The 20,016-nt window shown below is 54.2% G+C and overlaps 2 protein-coding genes and 1 long non-coding RNA gene across 9 annotated transcripts in view; 1 reads left to right on the forward strand and 2 right to left on the reverse strand.

The window, feature by feature from the left end:
- The window catches only part of ARAP1 (ArfGAP with RhoGAP domain, ankyrin repeat and PH domain 1), a 66,198-nt gene extending 58,498 nt beyond the window's left edge, over positions 1–7,700 (reverse strand). For 4 of the 6 annotated variants that reach the window (XM_032258841.1, XM_032258840.1, XM_032258839.1 and 1 more), the window contains exon 1: positions 7,564–7,700. The gene's annotated coding sequence lies outside the window, so the exon portion shown is untranslated. Of the gene's footprint in view, positions 1–2,631; positions 6,936–7,563 lie in introns of those variants that run through there. The other 2 variants (XM_032258838.1, XM_032258836.1) reach the window with 2 other exon arrangements.
- A 2,254-nt stretch (positions 7,701–9,954) lies between these two features.
- Positions 9,955–20,016, reverse strand: part of STARD10 (StAR related lipid transfer domain containing 10) — a 40,018-nt gene continuing 29,956 nt past the window's right edge. For both annotated transcript variants that reach the window (XM_032258870.1, XM_032258869.1), the window contains exons 3-7: positions 14,477–14,624; positions 13,771–13,874; positions 12,997–13,114; positions 11,254–11,306; positions 9,955–10,371 (exon numbers count right to left, since the gene is read on the reverse strand). In XM_032258870.1, the coding sequence (XP_032114761.1) occupies positions 10,126–10,371; positions 11,254–11,306; positions 12,997–13,114; positions 13,771–13,874; positions 14,477–14,624 (669 nt within the window). In that variant the 3' untranslated portion in view covers positions 9,955–10,125. The remainder of the gene's footprint in view (positions 10,372–11,253; positions 11,307–12,996; positions 13,115–13,770; positions 13,875–14,476; positions 14,625–20,016) is intronic.
- LOC116536963 lies at positions 15,680–16,699 on the forward strand. Its single transcript, XR_004262905.1, has 2 exons — positions 15,680–15,812; positions 16,148–16,699. It is a non-coding gene; the product is annotated as an uncharacterized LOC116536963 (long non-coding RNA).

The following is a 20,016-nucleotide window of genomic DNA, read 5'->3' on the forward strand; positions in this document are numbered from 1 at the left end:
CTGGGGAAGCCCTCACCCACACAGGGGAAGTGTGACTCTCAGTCCCCCTCAACCATTCCCCAGAGCAGGTCAGAACCACCACTCCAGACTTCTAGGAGTCTCTGGACCAATCCTCAGCCCTAAGACAGGGGCTGCCTCTCCTGTCTGTCTACCCCTTCCCTGACCACCCATTACCCAGTGGGGCTCAAGGGGCTTCCACTCACTGGTTCCTGCCACCTGTCCCTCCCCTCTGGTCTCATTCCCTCCACTCTCGTGCTCTAACATCAGCACTGCATCACCAGGCCTTTGCTTACACAGTTCCCTCTGCCCAGAACATCTTTCTCTACCTCACCCTTCAAACTCAAGCGTCGCCTGCTCCAGTAAGCAGTCTCTGACTCCCATGGTCACAGTTCTGATCACACCAGATGTCACCATCTGTGACTGTGTCTGTCACATACATACTCTCACCAACCTTGGCTGGGTGTTTTCTCAAGGCAAGACCAGGGATACCTATGTCCCAAAGATGGCACACAGTGACTATCTGTCGACTGAATGAACATTTCCTAATTTTACACACAGAGAGCCAGGCAAATGACAACTTGCCCATGGTTACTTGCCCACTGCATATCAGTGGCCAAAGTGTGGCTAGAACCGGGCCTCCAGCCTCCTAGCACGAGGTGCCTCCCATTCCACCCAGTCCCACCCAGTTATAGTTCTACTAGCCAGACCCCAGCCCTCCCTTCTCCCAGGACCACACAACCCAACCACCTGCTCCTTAGGCACTTAGGAACCACCAAATCAACCTTCCCCATTTCTAGAAATGAAAGTGAGTCCCAGTACCAGAAGGGGCAAGAACCTAGCCAGGGCCACATGGCAAGTCAGGACCATGACTCAGACATCAGCCCCCCTAGCCTGAGCTCAGATACCTCCAGCCTGTTCCTTGGAAGAACTGGGGAGAGGGGAGCCTCAGGCAACCTTAGGGATACTGGAGCAACCTCCCCCCTACTCCCCACATACCTCCAAGTGGGCTAAGCCAGTTCTGCACTGAGAAATGTGGGTTTTCAGGCCACAGGCAGTAGAGGCAAATGAGTGTCCTGGTTCATGCCCCTGGAACAGAAACTGGAACAGAACCACTAGACAGTCCCTGGATCTTCAGACTCCCTAGGCTTAGCACGTCCATCTTTAGAGCCAAGAAAGAGATAGAAGGAAGAGAGCAGCCCCAGGCAGAGCAGGGGAGGGAAGCCCTTAGCCAAGGCTCTGGTAGCCCTTCACCACGCACGGGAGCCCCTGCGCCAGAGCTGTCCTGTTATCATCTGGAAAAGTGTCAGTCTCCAACTCTGCTCCTGGGGGTGGAGGGTGACCCATTCTCCCTACCAGGCACACTGTGGCCACTGGGAACAAACTTGCATTTAAGCAGCAAACCCACACAGCAGCCCATGTGGATAAAGGTCCCCATTAAAGAGACTGAGACCAGTGGCTGAAAGCCTCACCTAGCTCACACATCAAGGGGTGCAGAACTGGGCCCCTCCTGCCCCGACCCATGAGAAGTGCTGACTATACCCGCATGGAGTACCCACTGGAGGGATGTGCTACAGGCCAGGGCTGGGAAGCATGACCTAGCCAGCAGCCCGGCCAGGCAGTCTTCCAGAAGGACACTCCTCTCTCCCAAAGGGCACCTGTGTCATGTCCCAAAGGTGGAGAGGACCAGGGGCCACACCCTGGAATCTTGGCTGTCAGTGTTCTTCTCCTGGACGACTGCCTGGCCAGGATCCTGGCTGGGTCATGCTTCCCTGAGGGGCACAGTTGCTCCTGCCCTGTGGCCTCTTGAGTGCAGCTGCTGTGCCAACAGCCCCAGAAGGCATGGGAGAGAGCTGGGGTGGCAACTCCTAAGTCCCTCGGCCAAGCCCAGCCTTCTGCACCCTAAGGCAGGTCATACCTCCCCTCAGGATCCTGATTTCTGTCCACCACTCTCTGCAGAGGCCCCTGAGCCTGGCTCTGTCCCTTCAAGGCTTGACCTGGGCCTGCTGAGCCACATTCCATACTGGCCCCAATGGCCAGCAGTGTGACCCTGACCTTGCTCTTTGAATCAGCCAGCCACCAGCCCTCCCTAAGCCTCCCCACAACCCCACCCTGGTGTCCATGGGAACAGCCCCACTATCACCCATGAATGCAGAGGGGGCCTGGCCCATCTCTCCCCACTGTAAAATGACTGACTGCCCCCTCTGCTACCACCTAGTCTGTAGGGTTCCCAGATTTCTTGAAAGGGAGGCAGCCGGATGTGTGCTGGGGGTGGTAGGTGCAGAGAGTACCCGGCGCCTGGAAACCAGCTGAGCCTCTGACCCACCAGCCAGCACTGAGAAACTTTCCAGGCCTCGCCCATCTGCCACCAACCTGGCTGAAGCATGGCACATGCCTCAGCCTCAACTCCGGGGTGACCCAGCCCAACTCAAGACTTTCTAGGATCTCGGAACCTAGAATTTCAGAAATTCAGAAGCTGGGACTCACAGGCACATAAAACCCTAAAATCCTCAAATCTCTTCAGCCTAGAATCTCAGACTCAGAATTTTAAAATTCTAGCTGCTCAGTGTGGAGAGTAGAGGGAGTGGAGAGGAGAGGAACGGCCCCCTCCCCCCAGCCCACTTCATCTCTCACCTGTTCTGTCTTGTCTGATTCACATCTGGGGGCTGGTAAGCCTGGCGGGTCCCCAGAGCTGCTTCTTACTGCCCCTTCCTGAAGCTCCAGAGAAGTTGAATCCAGTGAGGCTAAATGCCCAGCCAAAGGTCTCTCACTGAGCTGGAAGCCTGAGACAGACCCCGGGTTCCTGACTGTGCGCCTGACTACAGAAGACCCCTGCCCTGTGCATTACAGGTTGGGGAGGGGAGAGAGGGATCCCAGGGTAGGGCAGTGCTCGCTGGGCCAGTAGGAAGAAAGCTGGCAGGGAAGACCCTGGCACCTGGAAGGCCAAAGCGCAGTAGCAGCTCAGGCTTGCTTCTGGTCTTCTGTCCTGGGGGCTAAGCCACCCCAGCACTGGCCTGGCCAGAAGGAGGCAGGGCCAGCCCAAGCTCCCCAAGGGCCACTGACAGCCAAGATTCCAGGTGTGGCCCCTGGTCCCACCCTGAGAATGAGAACAGAGGAGTGGCCATCCTGATCCTCTCCCACCTTCTGGCCTTTACCTTTGCCCTCACAACAATGAAGATAAGGACAGGTGGAAGATTTTAACACATCCCCTCAGGGACGACTCACTGATGCCTCAATCTTCCAGGCCCTCTGGCCCTGGATCCCACACACTGGACCACAGGTGGTCCCCGTCTCTGGGCTCTGGAACCGTGTTTCCAGAGTGGTTCAGTTACTGATGCTCTGCTGTAGCAAAGTCCCAGCACCCCAACAGGACTCAGGTTCCTGGTTTGGTCAAGGAGAAAAGACTTGGACCTTGTAGCAAGGCAGTGTGGGCTGGGTCTGAAGGAAGCTCAAGGCAGAGGGGTAGAGTGCAGGCCTCAGAGCACCCTGCCGTGGTTCCAGTGCCCGCTCTTGCTTTCCTTCACTGGGAGACTGCAAGCAAGTCACCACCTGCTACTGCCCTTAGACTTATCAGCAAAATGGGGTTTGGCAGAATCACTGTATGAACAAGAGCCAAGGTGAATATGACAATAGCAGAAACCAGACCTCCACATGCTCATCCCAGGGCTGGGGCCTTAGTCCAGTCTGCAAGCAGGATACCCTTGTACCCTTGAGGGCATCCCAGATCCACAGCTGGTCACCAGCAGTGTCACCTGACCAGGGGGCCCTCTAGTCTCTGTCTGTCACTGACTAAGAGTTCCCAGGGTAGGACTGGATGTGGACCTCCTCTGTCTGCAATGCCTCCCAGTAATTGGGGTTTTCATGGTGAAGAAATGGAAATTGAGATTCCCAGCTATTCTATGTAATGGATGATCTTGGGCAAATCGCTTAACTTCTTGGAACCTCAGTTTCCTCATGTGTAAAATGGGAATGGTGCCTACCTCATAAGACTATTTTGAGGATTAAATGAATTCAGTATATAAAGTGCTTAGCACACTGCCTGGTACTAGTAAGCTTCCAAGAAATAATAGCTACCATTACTATTATTACTACTATTAAATAATGACTTGTTATTGAATTGGTCACTTAATTCCACGTCCCCTCCCAGCCACTCTTTGACTGTCGCAATGATCTAGGACACATGTCCTAATATGGGACAGGCTCTCCCCCTCTGTACTATGGCCCAAGGATGAGAAAGAGAAACAGAGACATTCCACAGGAAGGCCACGTGGAACACAAACCATGCACTGCCCCTTACTGTCCCTCACATCTGGGGTCACCTGCCTCGAGTTGGGACTATCCTCCGATCCCTGGCTGGAATGTACAGGTCTAAGGGCCTGGCCAGGATTGGGGGCAGGTAGACAAAATGTTCTCTCTGATCAGAGCTGGGGACACTAGGGTTGATTCAGGGGCAGGCTCTGAGTTTTGTGGGGCATGTACATTGGACGGCGATGTCACCCCACACGCCAAATCCTTATGCTGTTCAGCTCCCTGGAGTGGCCACCCTTAGCACAGAACTCCTTTCTAAAACATAACACTCCTCTGCACAGGGCTATGGAGGATGCTGACTCTAACCTGCCCAAGACCAGAAGAGGAAATGACAAGAGCTGCCTGAGGGACTGGACTCTGCTCCAGAGGGAGGGGCTTGGTCAGCTTGGCTGGGGTCACACTCTGTTCAAAGCTGCCTAGGTCACCACCCAGGGGAAAGCATCTCATTCAGCTCTAGGAGGGCTCAAAGAGTAAGATCTAGGCGAAGTCAGACAAAGGAGGCAAAGAACACCTGAGTCCTAACACTGCCTCTCTATCACCCTCCCACTGTAATCTTTCACAAGTTACTTAGCCTCTCTGTGCCTCAGTTTCCTTATCTGTAGAATGTTACCTAACTTCTTGTGTTATTGGCAGGATGAAATTGGTTAATTGTTAATGCAATAATAATATGCATAAAAGTGTCTACAGCAGTGCTACAGGCATGTTTGCTGACCTCATTTTCACTGATGTTATTACTCAGCTATCTCTAAGGCTCAGTTTCTTCCACTATGATATTGGAGGGTGCTGCTCGTCTTATGCAATTATGTAAATTGTTAGTTGACAAATGTGCACCGTCCAGCACAGCGCAGGTATGCAATAAAGGATGTTCCCTCTTTCTCCCTCCTTTCCCCCAGAGAGGCTGGAGTACAAAACAGAACCTGTCCTGACCCCCATCAGGGGTCTCTGTGATCCTAGCCTCATTTCTAGCTCTTGGCCTCAGTTTCCCCATCTGTGAAAGAAGCTTCTAGGCCAAGTGCTCTCTAAGTGTCCACGGCCATATCTGCTCCAGCCTGCCCCCACCCTCGTTCCCTCCTTCCTTCCCCATTTCCTACGCCATCTGCTCCTGATGTGACAGAACCTTTGGGAGCCTGAAGCAGGGTAGCAGGGGCAGGTGGTAGGCAAGGATCACCAGCCCTCAAGGAGCCCAGGGCCCAGTCCAGGCCCCCAAGGGTTAAGACCCATAGGCCCCCAAGGGTTAAGAGCCAGAGTGAGGGGCGGGGGGGGCCAGGGTCAGCGCTGGACAGGCGGGCCGAGAGCCCAGGGCCTGCCTCCCCTCCCCCTCCCCTGGGAACAGAGGCCACTTGTTTGGGCAGTGGCGGGTGGCTTTGAGCTCAGCCAAGGGAGAACCGGGTGGGAAGAAGAGAGGGCTCCGGAAAATGGAAGAGACTCCCCACATCCAGCCAATGCCCTAGGCCTGGTCTACCACTAGCCCCTGGTACTCTCCCAGCCCCTCTAAACTGACCCCCTCCTCTCTCTCTTTCTTTCATTCAAACACGCAATGCTAGAGACAGGACTTAGCAGATAAGCCTGACTATTGCCCCAGCACAGTCTCTCTTTGGGGAATGAGGCCAGGGCTGATCACCCCATCCTGCAGATGGGGAAATAGAGGCTCTGAGGAGTTTGAGAACTTGTAGAGTCACATAGTGATTGGTGGCTGCACAACGACTCAGGGCCCCAGGTCCCAGTGAGCCCCATGGCTCTGCAGGGCCCATCCCCCCCGAGCTCCAAAAAGACCCTTCCTAAGCTGTGCCGTTAGACAGAGACTGGGCAGGAAGGAGGGGCAACAGCAGCCCATCTCTGAAACCTGAAGTCCCAAAGGACCTGGTGATTTGGATGGAGAGGAAGCTTCTAGAGAGATGGGAGGAGGGTTGACAGTTTGCACAAAAGGCTGAGGCTGGATGTGTGAAGCATGGCTGGAGCCCAGGTGGTGGGGGCATAAAGCTGGGGTTGAGTGGGGAGGCCTGAATGCAAAACAAAGCCTGGGGCAAACAGGGCCCTGGTGGCCTCTGCCCACCCCTCCCACCTCACCAGTCACTGGTACTGTGCGTGGGACACCCCCTGCCTAAACTACTTCAGTATGCAAGTAGCCAATGGGGAGGCAGGGTCCCCAGGCCTGGTCCTGACTATCCCCAGCCAGGTATGGGACATAGGATGAGTTCTCTCTACACCTATGCCAGCCGCACCCATCTTTCTGCCATTCCTCAAACACACCACCCAAATTCCTTACTTTGCACAAGCTATGCCCCCGCCTTTCGAGGGCCCTTATCCTTGTAAACTGCCACTTAACTGCCAAGCCCATTCCATTCATCCCCTCCCCTGGGGCCTGCACCCGTCCACACCTGCCTTCATGGCTCTGCTGGACTCCTACCCGGTGATGATCTTGCTGGGCGGTCTCTCCCAGCCTGGGAAAACAGGTATCACAAGTGCCTCAGTCGGGAACCCTGGGACCCACTAGAGAGTCAAATCCTTCCGAGTGCCCCCAGGTGTCTGATCCTGAAGCACCGCCCTCTCGCCTATCTGGGATCAGGGAAGGCTCCCCAGGACATGGGATGTGGGGGAGGGGAATGCATATATCAGAAACCACAGTGTGATGGCTCCTGGCCAGATTTCCCCTGCACCAAACACCCACACCCCCCCGACCCCCAGGCTGCACCCCAAGCCTGCTCTCTCCAGGCCCAACCACCCCACTCCCAGCGTGACCCCATTCCTTGAACACATACTTCCATTTACCAGCAACTGGGCCAGGTAGGGGCTCTTGGGAAGCCATGCCCCCATTTACTGGTGGGGAATTGAGGTGCAGAGACCGGAAGTAACCTGCCCAAGGTCACTGGAGCCCCGGGCCCAGGGCATTGGGTCGTACAGACCTCCAGAACGTAAAGGTCTCAGCGGCCAAAGAGGTGGGAGCCTTCACTTCACAGATGGGAACCCCAAGGCGCCCGAGGGCGGCTGGCTCCAGAGCCTGGGACCTTCACGCCAGAGGACTACCGGCTGGAAGCCCCGGGTCCCATTGGTTCACCCTCCTCCCTACCGTCTCTGGCCCGCCCGCTCGTCCTCAGGAGGCGACCCCCACCACCACGCCCAGAAAGGTAAACAGACAAGATGACCCGGGGAAGCAGACGCAGAGCGCGGCCTCGGCGTTCCGTTCTGCAGAATGGGGAAACTGTAGGCCACATGTGGCTAGGGGGCTGTAGACCTGGAGGCTCCGGCAGACGCACTGACCTGTTTTGAGCAAAGACTCCACGCGGGGACCTGGCGTCCCCGCACCGCCAGCGACTCACACCACCGCCGCCAAATCGCAGCAAGGGGGCGGGCGCGCCCACCCCGCCGGGCGCTTCCGCCCGCTCCACGTGACTCCCCCGGAGAGAAGGTGGGGCTGGGGCAGGGCAGGGCCCCGCCCCCTCCTCAGCCCCGCCCCTCGCCTAGTCACCGTCCTGGAGTCGGCTGGCCTGGCCCGCCTGTCGGTCTCTGTCACTCTCCTGCCCTTCAGGCTGCTTGCGGGTCCTCCGACTGTCTCCTGAGACTTATGTCTAACTCCCACCATCTCGCCCGCTGAGTCCATCTCTCCCTGAGTCTCCCTGCTCTCGCCGCCCCTCTTCTGGTGAGTGTCCGGACACGCACCCCACCCCCAAGGGGGCCACGCCCCCGGGGCATAGGGGGCCATTGAAGGCCGTCCGTGGTTCCTGGCCACCTCCTCCAGGAAGTCCTTCCTCCACCACATTCTTCAAGGGTATCTCACTTCCCTCCCTGGGTGCGCACAGATAGGGTTGTGGGGAAGCTACCCACCCAGCCACACCTCCCAAGGATCCCTCCGCGGAAGGCTACAGCCTGAGGCCTAGAGAACAGGAGACTTCCACCCATCCTCCCAGCACATACACAGATGAGGGCACCAGGCTTGGCAGCCATTTCTGGGTCCGATATCCAGGACATCTCTGGGGCCAGCCACTAAAGAGATCTTAACTTCTTTGGGCTTCAACTTCTGCATAGGCGCAAAGGGTATATTTGGAAGAACAGATCTCCCATTGCGAGGCGGGGCGGGGCGATGGGGGGGTGCGGTTAACCCCCTGAGAAGAGTAAAGTGTCATTAGTTGGAGAACCTACTACATGCCAGTCCCAGTGCTGGGCAATTTATTCTTTTCATCTCAATCCTCACACTCTGCTTGAAGGCAAAAATTATCATCCCAGGTTATGGGTTAGGAAATAAGGCTCCAAGAAGTCTCAGGGCTTGCCCAAAGTTACAAAGCCAGTGCTGGGCAAAGTTGGGATGCAACCCATTTTGGTGAGTTCTAGAATCTCCTGGCTGCCCCCCACTGGCCACTCACCCTGTCCCTCTGGGAAAGAGTTCACTCTGAGTACACCATGTCTTTCAGTGGTAGGGTTAAGGCAAGGAGCTTTTGGGGAGGGTAGAACTGGGCCAGACCTTGGGAAGAACTTCCAGGTCCCAAGTTCATATGGAGTCAAAAACACTGCAGAGGAGCAGAGCACAGAGCCCTCCTCTGGACCTGGCAGCAGGGGTGTCCCTTGGGCAGCAGAGGGCACCTGGGAGCCACAGATCACTGGACAGGCCTAGGCATCCCTCTTGACTTCAGAGCAGTGAGGTGCAGCATAGGGTGAGGGGGCTGGCATCTGACCACTGGCAAGGCGATGGGGTGTCTGGGGACTTCACCATTTCTGTTAACACAGTCCTGAGGTCTTCAAAATGACCTAGGGAGGGTGGGACTCACTGAGCCTGGTCCCCACCAACTGCACTGGAGTCTGAGGCCCTTCTCCTACACCCCTGACCTCCTTCCTCCAGGGTATGCTGCCCCAACCTCAGCTCTGAGGCCCACAGCCCTGTGGCTTGAGACCCACTGACCCCTCCACCTCCCTTCCGGGATGACAGGAGAGTGTCAGACCCCGAGTCCATGGGTTGGACCCAAAGGGCCTTGGGCTTAAGGACACACAGTAGAACCTCACCCCCTGACTCCTGGCCCAGGGCCTCTGGCCAGGCCTGCTCCTTCCCTTAGAGCAAAGGTCCCCAATCCCTGGGCCACAGACTGGTCCTGTCAGGAACCTGTTAGGAACCAGGCTGCACAGCAGGAGGTGAACAGGGGCTGAGTGATCATTGCCGCCTCTTGTTAGATCTGCAGCGGCACTGGATTCTCAGAGGAGTGAGAACGCTATTTTGAACTGTGCATGTGAGGCATCCAGGTTGTGCGCTCCTTATTAGACTCTAATGATAAATGTAATGCCCTTGAATCATCCCAAAACCAATCCTCCCCGCATCCTGACCCATGGAAAATTTGTCTTCCACAAAATCTAGTCACTGGTGCCAAAAAGGTTGGGGACCTCTGCCTTAAAGGAGTGAAAAGAAAGCAAATAGCTTGGCATGAACGCCAAAATGATCACTCAACAAAGACAGCTGGATAGACATGGGCAGAGAATGGAACAGAGTATGGACAGGAGGAGAGCAGTGATAGATCCATCCCATCCCCACCTCACAAGGGGAAATGAGGAGATGCCCGAAGGATCAAAGGCCGGTGATCAATAACTTTAACAAAATTAAGGGCAGAAGCAGGGGACTGCGGCAGCGGCCGTGAGGCAGGTGGCAAGCAGGCACAGTGATGAGCCGGCTGAGGCTGTGGGATCGTTTATTGGGGCTGTGTCCAGCCAGGCTGCAGCGCCCACCTGGGCTCAGCCCAGTGCCACCAGGAGGCACCGGGTGGGGGAGGGGAGAAAGCGCGGAAACAGCCACCATCCGAGGGCTCGCCCGGTCCTGTCTCGGTCCCTGCATTGGTGCCACACTCAGGTGAGCGAGGTGTCGTCGTCACTGCCCTCGCCACCCGCGCCACCCATCCTCTCCTCTCGGCTCTCTGCCACCGTGCTCTCGTCGATGTTCTCCAGTGAGTCCGCATGCTGCACTGATAGCTCCGACAATGCCAGGCTGGGCAACGGGCTCTGCTCCGGGTGCAGCCAGGGCTTGAAGTGAGGCAGATGCTTCTGCTTCCATTCGGGGTACTTGAGGCACGCCTTATACATCTTCTTCATGGCCTGTGGGCCCGCCACCCCGCCGGGTCAGGGGGTGGCCAGGGCGGGGGTCCAGGTCTTCTCCACGCCCCCTCCAGCGCCCTCTAGCAGCTCAGCCCCCAGCATCCTGACTCACTCCCTTTCAAAACTTCGCCCAGGCCTGGCGCGGTGGCTCACGCCTGTAATCCCAGCACTCTGGGAGGCCAAGGCGGGCGGATCACCTGAAGTTAGGAGTTCAAGACCAGCCTGACCAACAAGGTGAAAACCCGTCTCTACTAAAAATATAAAACTTAGCCGGGCATGGTGGCAGGCACCTGTGGTCCCAGCCACTCAGGAGGCTGAGACAGGAGAATTGCCTGAACCCAGGAGGTGGAGGTTGTAGTAAGCCGAGATCATGCCACTGCACTCCAGCCTGGGTGATAGAGCAAGATTCCGTTTCAAAAAAGAAAAAAAAAAAAAAATACTTTGCCCCTCAGCCCTAATTGCCCTCCCTGAGCCCCAGGCTATACTCTTTTTTTTTCTTTTCTTTTCTTTTTTGAGACAGAGTCTCACTCTGTGCCCCAGGCTGGAGTTCAGTGGCAATATCTTTGCACACTGCAACCTCTGCCTTCCCAGTTCAAGCAATTCTCCTGCCTCAGCCTCCTGAGTAGCTGGGATTACAGGTGCCCACCACCACACCCGGCTAATTTTTGTATTTTTAGTAGAGACGGGATTTCGCCATGTTGGCTAGGCTGGTCTTGAACTCTGGACCTCAGGTGATCCTCTCACCTCTGCCTCCCAAAGTGCTGGGATTGCAGGCATGAGCCACCACACCTGGCCCCCAGGCTTCAAGCTTGACTCCACCCACCTTATCCCATAGTCTTCTCTCCAGCCTCCAACACCCCCCAAAATCCCAAGGCCACTCACCTTGGGAGCCAGGAACTGAGAAGATTTATTCACCACCCACTTGGGTAAGGAGCCTGTGAGGGCAGGGAATGGAAAAATCTATCTCAGAGACCCAGCCCCTCTCTCCTGACAAAAGCCCCTCCCTCTGTCCAGAGCTTCCAGGGAGGCCACTGTCTTCCCCTCGGGGAAGGGGTGTGTCAGGCAAATCCTACAAGACTTCACCCTCACTCCTTTCTACCTCAGACCGAGATCCTCAGGCTCAGCTCTGTCCCCCACTTTCCCTCTGCCCAGCCTCAAAGAGTACATGGAAGAAAACCACAGGGTCCTAGGTGAGCACAAGCTATACAAGAGTGGAAACTCAGACCCACCCCGCTGCAGCTTGCTGCCTCCCTCAATCACACTGACATCCCTTCTCAGCCTAACCTCCCTCCCAGGAATGGCCCTGAGGCTCAGCCCTCCTCTGCCTGTCCTTCCAAGCCTCCCCTAACCACACAGGCCTCTGGCTGAGCACCCCAGCCTGGCCTGACCTGGAATCCACCACCCAGCTCTCCATCCTGTCTCATTCTCAAGTGTCCACTCTGACACTGACACCCAACACAATGAGGTGCCAGGGGAGCGCTGGGCCTGGACCACTGTGCACTCCAGGGCATGGAGCATTCCCAGGCAAGGATGCTCAAGGCTTCCCCATCCTCTAGTCACTCACTCACTCACTCACTCACTCCAGGTTCACTGTGACACCAACCTGGGCCAGCCCTGGGGACCCAGAGAGGAGCTCATTGGGGGCCTAACAGGAACCGAGTGTTCTGCTAGAGGGGAATGGGCCACAGAGCAGGGAGCCAATGGCTCCCCTGAGTATCAGGGAAACAGGAGGTGACACCTGCAGCAGCCCTGGAGGGATGAGGATGGGAGGCTGTGGGGAAGGGCTGCCTGGGCAGAGCGGTGGGGACGGATGAGGTGTGAACAATACCAGGAGCCCTGGGACGGGGCTTAGGCTTTTCTCTGAGGGCAATGGAGAGCCACAGAATAACTTAAAGCAGGTGAGAGTCATGAGGAAATAAGTGTTTTAGAAAAACTCCTCTGGCAGCCAGAATACACAGACAAGGTGGCTGGTACGGAGAGAAATGCCAGACTCAGGAGCTTCTGAGGAAACAGAATCAATAGGAATCAGTGGCTGGATTTGGCTGAGGAAGAGGGAGTGGCCCCAAATGACTGCGCATCCTGGGCATGGGTGACTGAAAAGCAGAGACTTGGGGTAAGGGGCAGGTCAGGAGGAAAGATGCAGAATTCCCCGCTGGACACAGAGAGGCTCCGGTGCCTGGAAGACATCCAGAGGGAGATGTCCAGGCAGCTGAGGGCCACAGGGATCTGGATCTCAGCTGAGAGAGATGCAGCCACCTGTCACAGAAGCCACAGGAGTGGATGAGCCATCCCCAGAAAGAGAAGACTGAGGCCTGGAAAACCCAGGCCTCCAGGATGGGCAGAGGGAACAGCCAGTGAGCAGTGAACAAGGCAGAGCATGGGGATGGCGGAGCCCAGGAAAAAGCACCCCCAGCTTCATCAGTAGGGCAGTGGTACCTCCCTGGCCCACTCTTTTCAAACTACTGTAAAGTCCCAAGCCTTGGTTCAAGGACGGCTGCGGATGGAGATGCCCCAAAATGCAAAACAGCTACTAATAGATGCCCTTCTGGATCCCTAGTAGATCAGACCCCACCCCTGTGGTATAGGGAAGGATCTCATGATAGGCTGCCAGGGCCAAGCCCTCACCTTTGGGGTCCACCTGAGCCAGGTAGGTGATGACGCAGCTCTTGGGCCCCGTGCTCTGGATGAGGTAGCCCGTCTGGATGGACACAGCTCGGACCAAGTCTTTCCGAGGTGGGTATTTCTGGGGATGGAAGGCACAGGGAGGTGAGACTCGGGGTGGGGGCAAAGATGATGTTTTTGTGAGTATACACAAACACGCACGCATGCACGCACATGCGTGTACACACACATACACACACACAGTTCACATGCCGTCACATCTGTTCCAGACTAGGCCTGATTCTGGGTGCAGAGAAAGGGAAGAACCAGACTAGGTCATCCTAGCCCCTCTTGACGCTTTCCCTGTCCCCTCAGAAAAGCCCCCAGTCCGGGGGTCAGAGCTCATGAGCACATATGGGTACACACACACTCACCCTTGCCCAGCCAGCTGTACCTGCCTGTCCTTGCCCAGGGAGATCAAGGTGGCCCAGCCTCAGGGAGGGCTAGAGGACCCTGCCTCTCACCTCTGCTCCTCGTTTCCCTGTCCCAGAGCCCAACCAACCAAAGTCACCCCATCCCACCCACTCGCCACAGAGGTGGCCACACTGCCCTCTCCCGATCTGCTCAAAATCCCCATCAGGGAGAGAGAAGTCATTATCTTCACTGTACAGGAAGGAAACTGAGGGCCAGTGGGCTCCACGCCTGCTTGAAGTCACATGGAAGTCACAGCGGCAGCCTCAGCCTTGCCCTGCCTAACTCTCTCCCCTGCCCCGCTGCAGGGAAGGCAGGTTGACTCACAGGATGTTTGACTGAGTAGTTCATAATGATGTAATCAGCGCCCATGGGGAGCCAGGAGCGGAGGGTGATGACATCACGGTTCTTCAGGGGCTTGGGACACCTCCCTGTGGAGGGCAAGGGACAGTTCAGCCAGACCACTGGCCCACCTGCCTGCAAGGGAGGGTGTGGCGGAGGCCAGAGATGCAGGGATGCCTAAGTAACTGCCAGCCCCCCAGTGCAAACAGGCACCTCTCTCCCAGACCACAGTCCCACAGCTGGAGCCAGGGTAAGACCTGTCCCGACTGCCTCCAGCCAGCCCTGCTCCTCACAACCTCACACAGCCCTTACCTTGTCAGCCTGGCTGGCTTGTCTATATGAATGTGAGTGTACAAGAGAAAAACGGTGTGAATGTGCATGAAAATGTGTCCCTGGGACTATGTGGCATGTGGGTACGAGCTGTGTATGTGTTTGAGTGTATGCGTGTGTGTGCCTATGTGTGTGTGTGTACGTGATCATGTGAGTGCATATGTGTGAATGTACATGTGTGTGCCTAAGGGTCTAGGAATGGACAGGGATGTCAGGGAGAGCAGCTCTGTGTCTCAGCACTCAAGTCTCTGAGCAGCCTGGTCATGGGAGTGACCAGAGGAGGGAGGGGGGAGGAGGAGGCTTGGTGGGAGGCCTGGATGGAGGCCAAGGAGACAGGGATCAGCATGCTATGCCCGCTCACAGGAGTAGTAGCCCACGTCAGCGTTGACTGTCAAGCGGGCGATGTCGAAAGTCTCAATGACGTTGCTGTCCCATTTCTTTCGGTACTCAATGTCGTGTAGGACGTCATAGAGTGTCTCAGCTGGCACATCACGGCACTCCATCCGGCACTGCAGACAGATACATGGGTTGTCAGGATCACATGGAGCTCAGAGCCCTGGCCAGAGGACCAGAGGGCAGACAGGCAGAGGAGGAGGAAGAGACAGAGAACAGGGAGGAATAGAGGCCTCTGACGCCAGCATGGACTTCCTTCTTGCCACAAGCCCTGGCCAGCTCCCTAAAAAGCCACCGGTGCCAGGAGACAGAGAGCCTCTCTATCCAGAGACCATCTCCCCCTACTCAGCCCAGTCTCTTCCTCCAGGAAGCCTTCCCAGCCAGACCTTCTGGGCTTCTGTGCAATGAATCTCTATGTCTGTGCCCTCCCAGACCCCTGAGAGCTCCTCATGGGCAGAGGTTCATGGTTATTTCATCATGGAGCCTGGAATGGGAATGGGTACATGTTAAATGAAATGAAAGCATAAATGAAAATCAAATGCCCAAATGGATGATTTATTTCCTCCCTGATACTTGTCACCTGGCCATACCACTTGTCCTCCTATTTGTGTTTTTTTTTCCCCCTTCAACAAACATCTTTGGATTTCTTATTATGTATTAGCCTTGCCCTCAAAGAGCTTTTCATCTGGGAAGAAGATGGCCAAGGACACCTTGTTTTTTGTTTTGAGACGGAGTCTTGCTCTGTTGCCAGGTTGGCAACCTCTGGGCTCACTGCAATCTCCACCTCCCGGGTTCAAGTGATTCTCCTGCCTCAGCCTCCCAAGTAGCTAGAACTACAGGCGCACACCACCACACCCAGCTAATTTTTGTATTTTTAGTAGAGATAGGGTTTCACCATGTTGTTCAGGATGATCTCGATCTTTTGACCTCGTGATCTGCCTGCCTCAGCCTCCCAAAGTGCTGTGATTACAGGTGTGGGCCACTGTGCCCGGCCAGGACACCTTGTTTTATTTAACCCTCCCAACAACTCTGCCAGACAAGAAATCCAAGAAGGGACTTGAGGCTCAAAGAGGTTAAGTAACTCGCCCAATGTCACTCAGCTGGTAAGTAGCAGAGCTAGGATTTAACCCAGATCACATGTCTGGAAAGCAAGTAAAAACAGAACCAGGTTTCCCTAGGTTTGCACTCAGTGAGATGAAACTCAATGTCCTTGTTCTGTGATTTTTTTTTTAACCCAAGAGCCCTATCCCCAAGATCAAGTTCTTCTCAGCAAATGGACAAGTTTTCTTGTGTAGTTTAAAAAGGTCTCTCGCCGGGCGCGGTGGCTCAAGCCTGTAATCCCAGCACTTTGGGAGGCCGAGGCGGGTGGATCACAAGGTCAAGAGATCGAGACCATCCTGGTCAACATGGTGAAACCCCGTCTCTATTAAAAATACAAAAAAAAAAATTAGCTGGGCATGGTGGTGCGTGCCTGTAATCCCAGCTACTCAGGAAGCTGAGGCAGGAGAATTGCCTGAACCCAGGAGGCGGAGGTTGCGGTGAGCCGAGATCGCGCCATTGCACTCCAGCCTGGGTAACATGAGTGAAACTCCATCTCAAAAAAAAAATAAAAAAAAAAATTTAAAAAAAAAAAAAAAAGGTCTCTCAGAACTGGCATTTAGACAGTGCCAAAGGAGCCCTCACATAACACTTTCCACTCACAAGGGGATGCAAGCAACCATATGAGGGAGAGATCACACTGCCTTCCCCCTCATCCCAGAATAGGCCTTGGCACCACTAATGATGGTGGGACACCACAGGAAGGTCACATCATCGCCTGCTGGCTATTCTAGGCACCAAGAAACCCATCAAGCCCTGGATATAACTTCCGTTTATAGAAAATACAGAGGACAGAGGAACGAGGTAAGTGACACCACATGAGAATGCAACCAGACAGAGCCAGATAGTGAACCATTCCACGGGGCTACTAGCCGAGGTTCTTCCACCAGTCAATGTCATAACAAAGGGGCAGGGAGGGACTGACCTGCAGGATATAACAACCACATGTAAAGTGCGTTTCTGGATTGCAAACTGATTTGGACACACCATCTATAAAGGGCATTTTGGGGACAACTGGAGAAATGTGTATGTGATTAGAGTATCAGGTGCACTGAAAATTTATGGAAACAAAATGGGTGGAGACTGCTGCCTTAAAAAAAAAGATTACAAAATAGGTCGGGCATGTAATCCCAGCACTTTGGCAGGCTGAGACAGGTGGATCACTTGGGGTCAGGCATTCAAGACTAGCCTGGCCAACATAACGGAACCCTGTCTCTACTAAAAATACAAAAATTAGCCGGGAGCGGTGGCGTACACCTGTAATCCCAGCTACCCAGGAGGCTAAGGCATGAGAATCACTTGAACCTGGGAGGTGGGGGTTTCAGTGAGCCAAGATCATGCCACTGCACTCCAGCCTGGGCAACAGAGCAAGACTCCATCTCGAAAAAAAAAAAAAAAAAAGCAGCATAACCACAATTGGGGGAAAAATATATGCATAGAGGAAGCCCAGGAAGCGGAATTGCTAAGGTGCTCACAGTGGAGATCTGTAAATGATAGAAATGTGATGGTTTCTTTTCATTTTGCTTGTCTATATTTCTTATTTTTGTTTTTTTCTTTTTTTGAGACAGAGTCTTGCTCTGTCACCCAGGCTGGAGTGCAGTGGCACGATCTCAGCTCGCCACAACCCCCACCTCCTAAGTTCAAGCAATTTTCCTGCCTCAGCCTCCCAAGTAGCTGGGACTACAGGCGTGTGCCACCACACCCAGCTAATTTTTTTTTTTTTTTTTTTTTTTTTTTTTTTTTTTTTGTATTTTTAGTAGAGACAGGGTTTCACTATATTGGCCAGGCTGGTCTCAAACTCCTGACCTTGTGATCCACCTGCCTTAGCCTCCCAAGTGCTGGGATTACAGGCGTGAGCCACCTTGCCCTGCATATTTCCAATTTTCTAACATGTATAGTATTGCTTCTGAAATAATGAAAACAGTTTCAAAAGGTCCCCCAGCAATACTGAGAGGTGCACCTACCATGTGCCAGGTACTATACTAAGTGCTTTATACACATTGTTTTATTCTTACAGCAGTGCTCTGGGATATTGGCCCCATTATAGAATTAAGAAAACCAAGGTTCAAGGACAGACTCGAGGCTGCAAGACTATTTGTGTGACCCTGAACAATTCACCCTCCCTCTCTACCCCATTTACCTTTCTGCTCTATAATGGGGCATGACTAGATCCAACCATTTAACCAGCAGCCCCCAGCTCCAGCCCTGTACTGAGTCCAGAAGATTCAGAGAGGAATGTGAGGCCTGTCTTTGAGAGGTTTGCAGTGAAAGGAAGAGCCACGCTTGGAAATGGGGAGGTGCCCTAAAGTTCTCAGTGGGGGCGTAAGAAGGAGATCAGCTCCATGGGCTGGGTGGGGGATCAGGCTTCACGGAGAATCTCAGTGCTGAAGGTAGGTGCTTGCCAAGTGGCCCGGGCAGAAAGAAGGGCCAGCCACGGTGCAGAGGCAGGCGAGAGTGTGGCCTGTGGGCAGTGAATGAGTTCCATCTGGCTCAGTGTCCACAGTGTGGTATAGCCTACCACTCAAAAGGTGTCTGGCTCTAGGTCTTCTTGGAAAAATGGGTGATTCCAGGGCTGGGTCAGAGAAAGTATAAGATGAGCCTGGAACATCTTCTTGTGCCAGGAAGTAAGCAAATACTCAAAGAATGATAAAGATTCTGGACATAGGAACCAGCCTGAAGGGCTCTCCCTCTGGTAGAGTGACCAGCACTTCAAGGTTTACCCAGGACTTTCCCAGTTTTACCACTGCAAGTCTCACATTCTGGGAAATCCCTCAGTCCCAGGCAAGCTAGTGTTGGTCACCCTACCTGGGCTCAAGCTGAGATAATCTTCATATTAAGCTCAGTAATGACCATAACCGATTATATTCCATTGAATAAAACAGGAAACCAAAGTCTATACAGATATGAATAAACAAATAAGTGGAATGTTTGATGAGAAATGGGGGATTTACACAGTTTCAAAGTAACTTCCCATCCAAAATACTTACTAATTACAAAGGGAACATGAGTCACTTCACAGTAGTTAAGCCTGGCAGATAGCACCTGCATCAGGTGATCAAAGTGAGTATCATTAATCACAGGACAAGCTGCCGTCAGGTATTGTCTGGTAGGACGCAGTAAGAGGAATACAGGTATCACTTCTGTGCTACCTCTGTCACAGAGACATAACATAAATAGAATCACAGGGAACATCAGACAAACCCAGAATGAAGGCTTGTATCATTTTACAAAATAATTGGCCTATAAATGTCAGGATCATGAGAGTCACGGAAAGAACTATGTTAGACTGAGGTGACTAATGAGATGGGAGTGATTGGGTAAGTGAATGAAGGAACAAAGTGATGGGAGGAATGCGATGGTGAGAAAGGGGGTTGAAGAAGATGGCACAGGCCCGATCCGGCATCATCATAGCATCCAAACAACGTCTAGTTGAGCGGCCACAGGAAGGTCCAGGCACTGCCCCAGACATTCAACATGTACTCACTCTTCACCCCAAACCTAGCAGGTGGCTGCTGTTATCATTCCTGCACTGCAAAATAGAAAACTGAAGCTCGGGAGATTAAGCAACTTGCCCAGATCATAGAGCCTGAAAGCAGCAGAGCAGGGACTCAAAAGAGGATCTTCCTGTCCTCTTAACCACCAAAGAGCACTCAAGTATGGCTTCTGAGAAAACCAGAATTTCTCTAAATCCAAATTTGGATGCTTGTTGGCTTTGCAAATCTTCAAACATGTTATCCTGGACCATGAGTGTGTGGCGGGGGCAGTGACAACAAAAGCCTGCTTCCTGGGTTAGAATTCAACCTGGGGCTGCCTCTTCCCCAGCCAAGCTCAGTGCCCCCAGGGCCCAGCTGCAAGGCAGCTGAATGCACACTGGGAAGGGGTCCATGCTGCCCACCCTCCTTGCAGAGGCTCCCAGAGCAGGGCTGTGTGGCTCCAGAGGCCAAAGACCGACCTCTGGGACAGAGGGCAGTGGGCGGAGCATGCAGAGTCAGAAGACAGACCAGGTGCTCATTGTAGACTCTGCGTAGCCCTTTATCTTATAGATAAAGAGAAACTTCAAAGGTTTCCGGGGGTAGTGGCAGATGCTTATGGAGGAAGGCCCCTGACTGGAGGGTGAGAACCCTTGCTGTGGCAATGCAGGTGAAGAAACTGAGGCAGGCCAGGTAGGGGGGTCAGGGAAGTGTCCACCGGCATCCCCAGCTCAGCCTGGCTCCTGCACTTTCCACAGCCCCCAGCAGGCAGCACTGCTGCACCAAGTGGAAGAAATTACATCCATCTTTGTTCCTGCCAGAGGTGGTGGCCACGCCCCAAAGATGTAATTCTATGAGGCTTGGGGAGCGACAGCTGGTGGGGTAGGGCTGAGTCTCTGGACAGCACCAGGTGCGCAGGCCTGTACCAGGAACCCACAGC

This window comes from Sapajus apella, unplaced genomic scaffold (genome assembly GCF_009761245.1).
Source record: "Sapajus apella isolate SASKATOON/1434 unplaced genomic scaffold, GSC_monkey_1.0 scaffold106, whole genome shotgun sequence".
Lineage (NCBI taxonomy): Eukaryota > Metazoa > Chordata > Mammalia > Primates > Cebidae > Sapajus > Sapajus apella.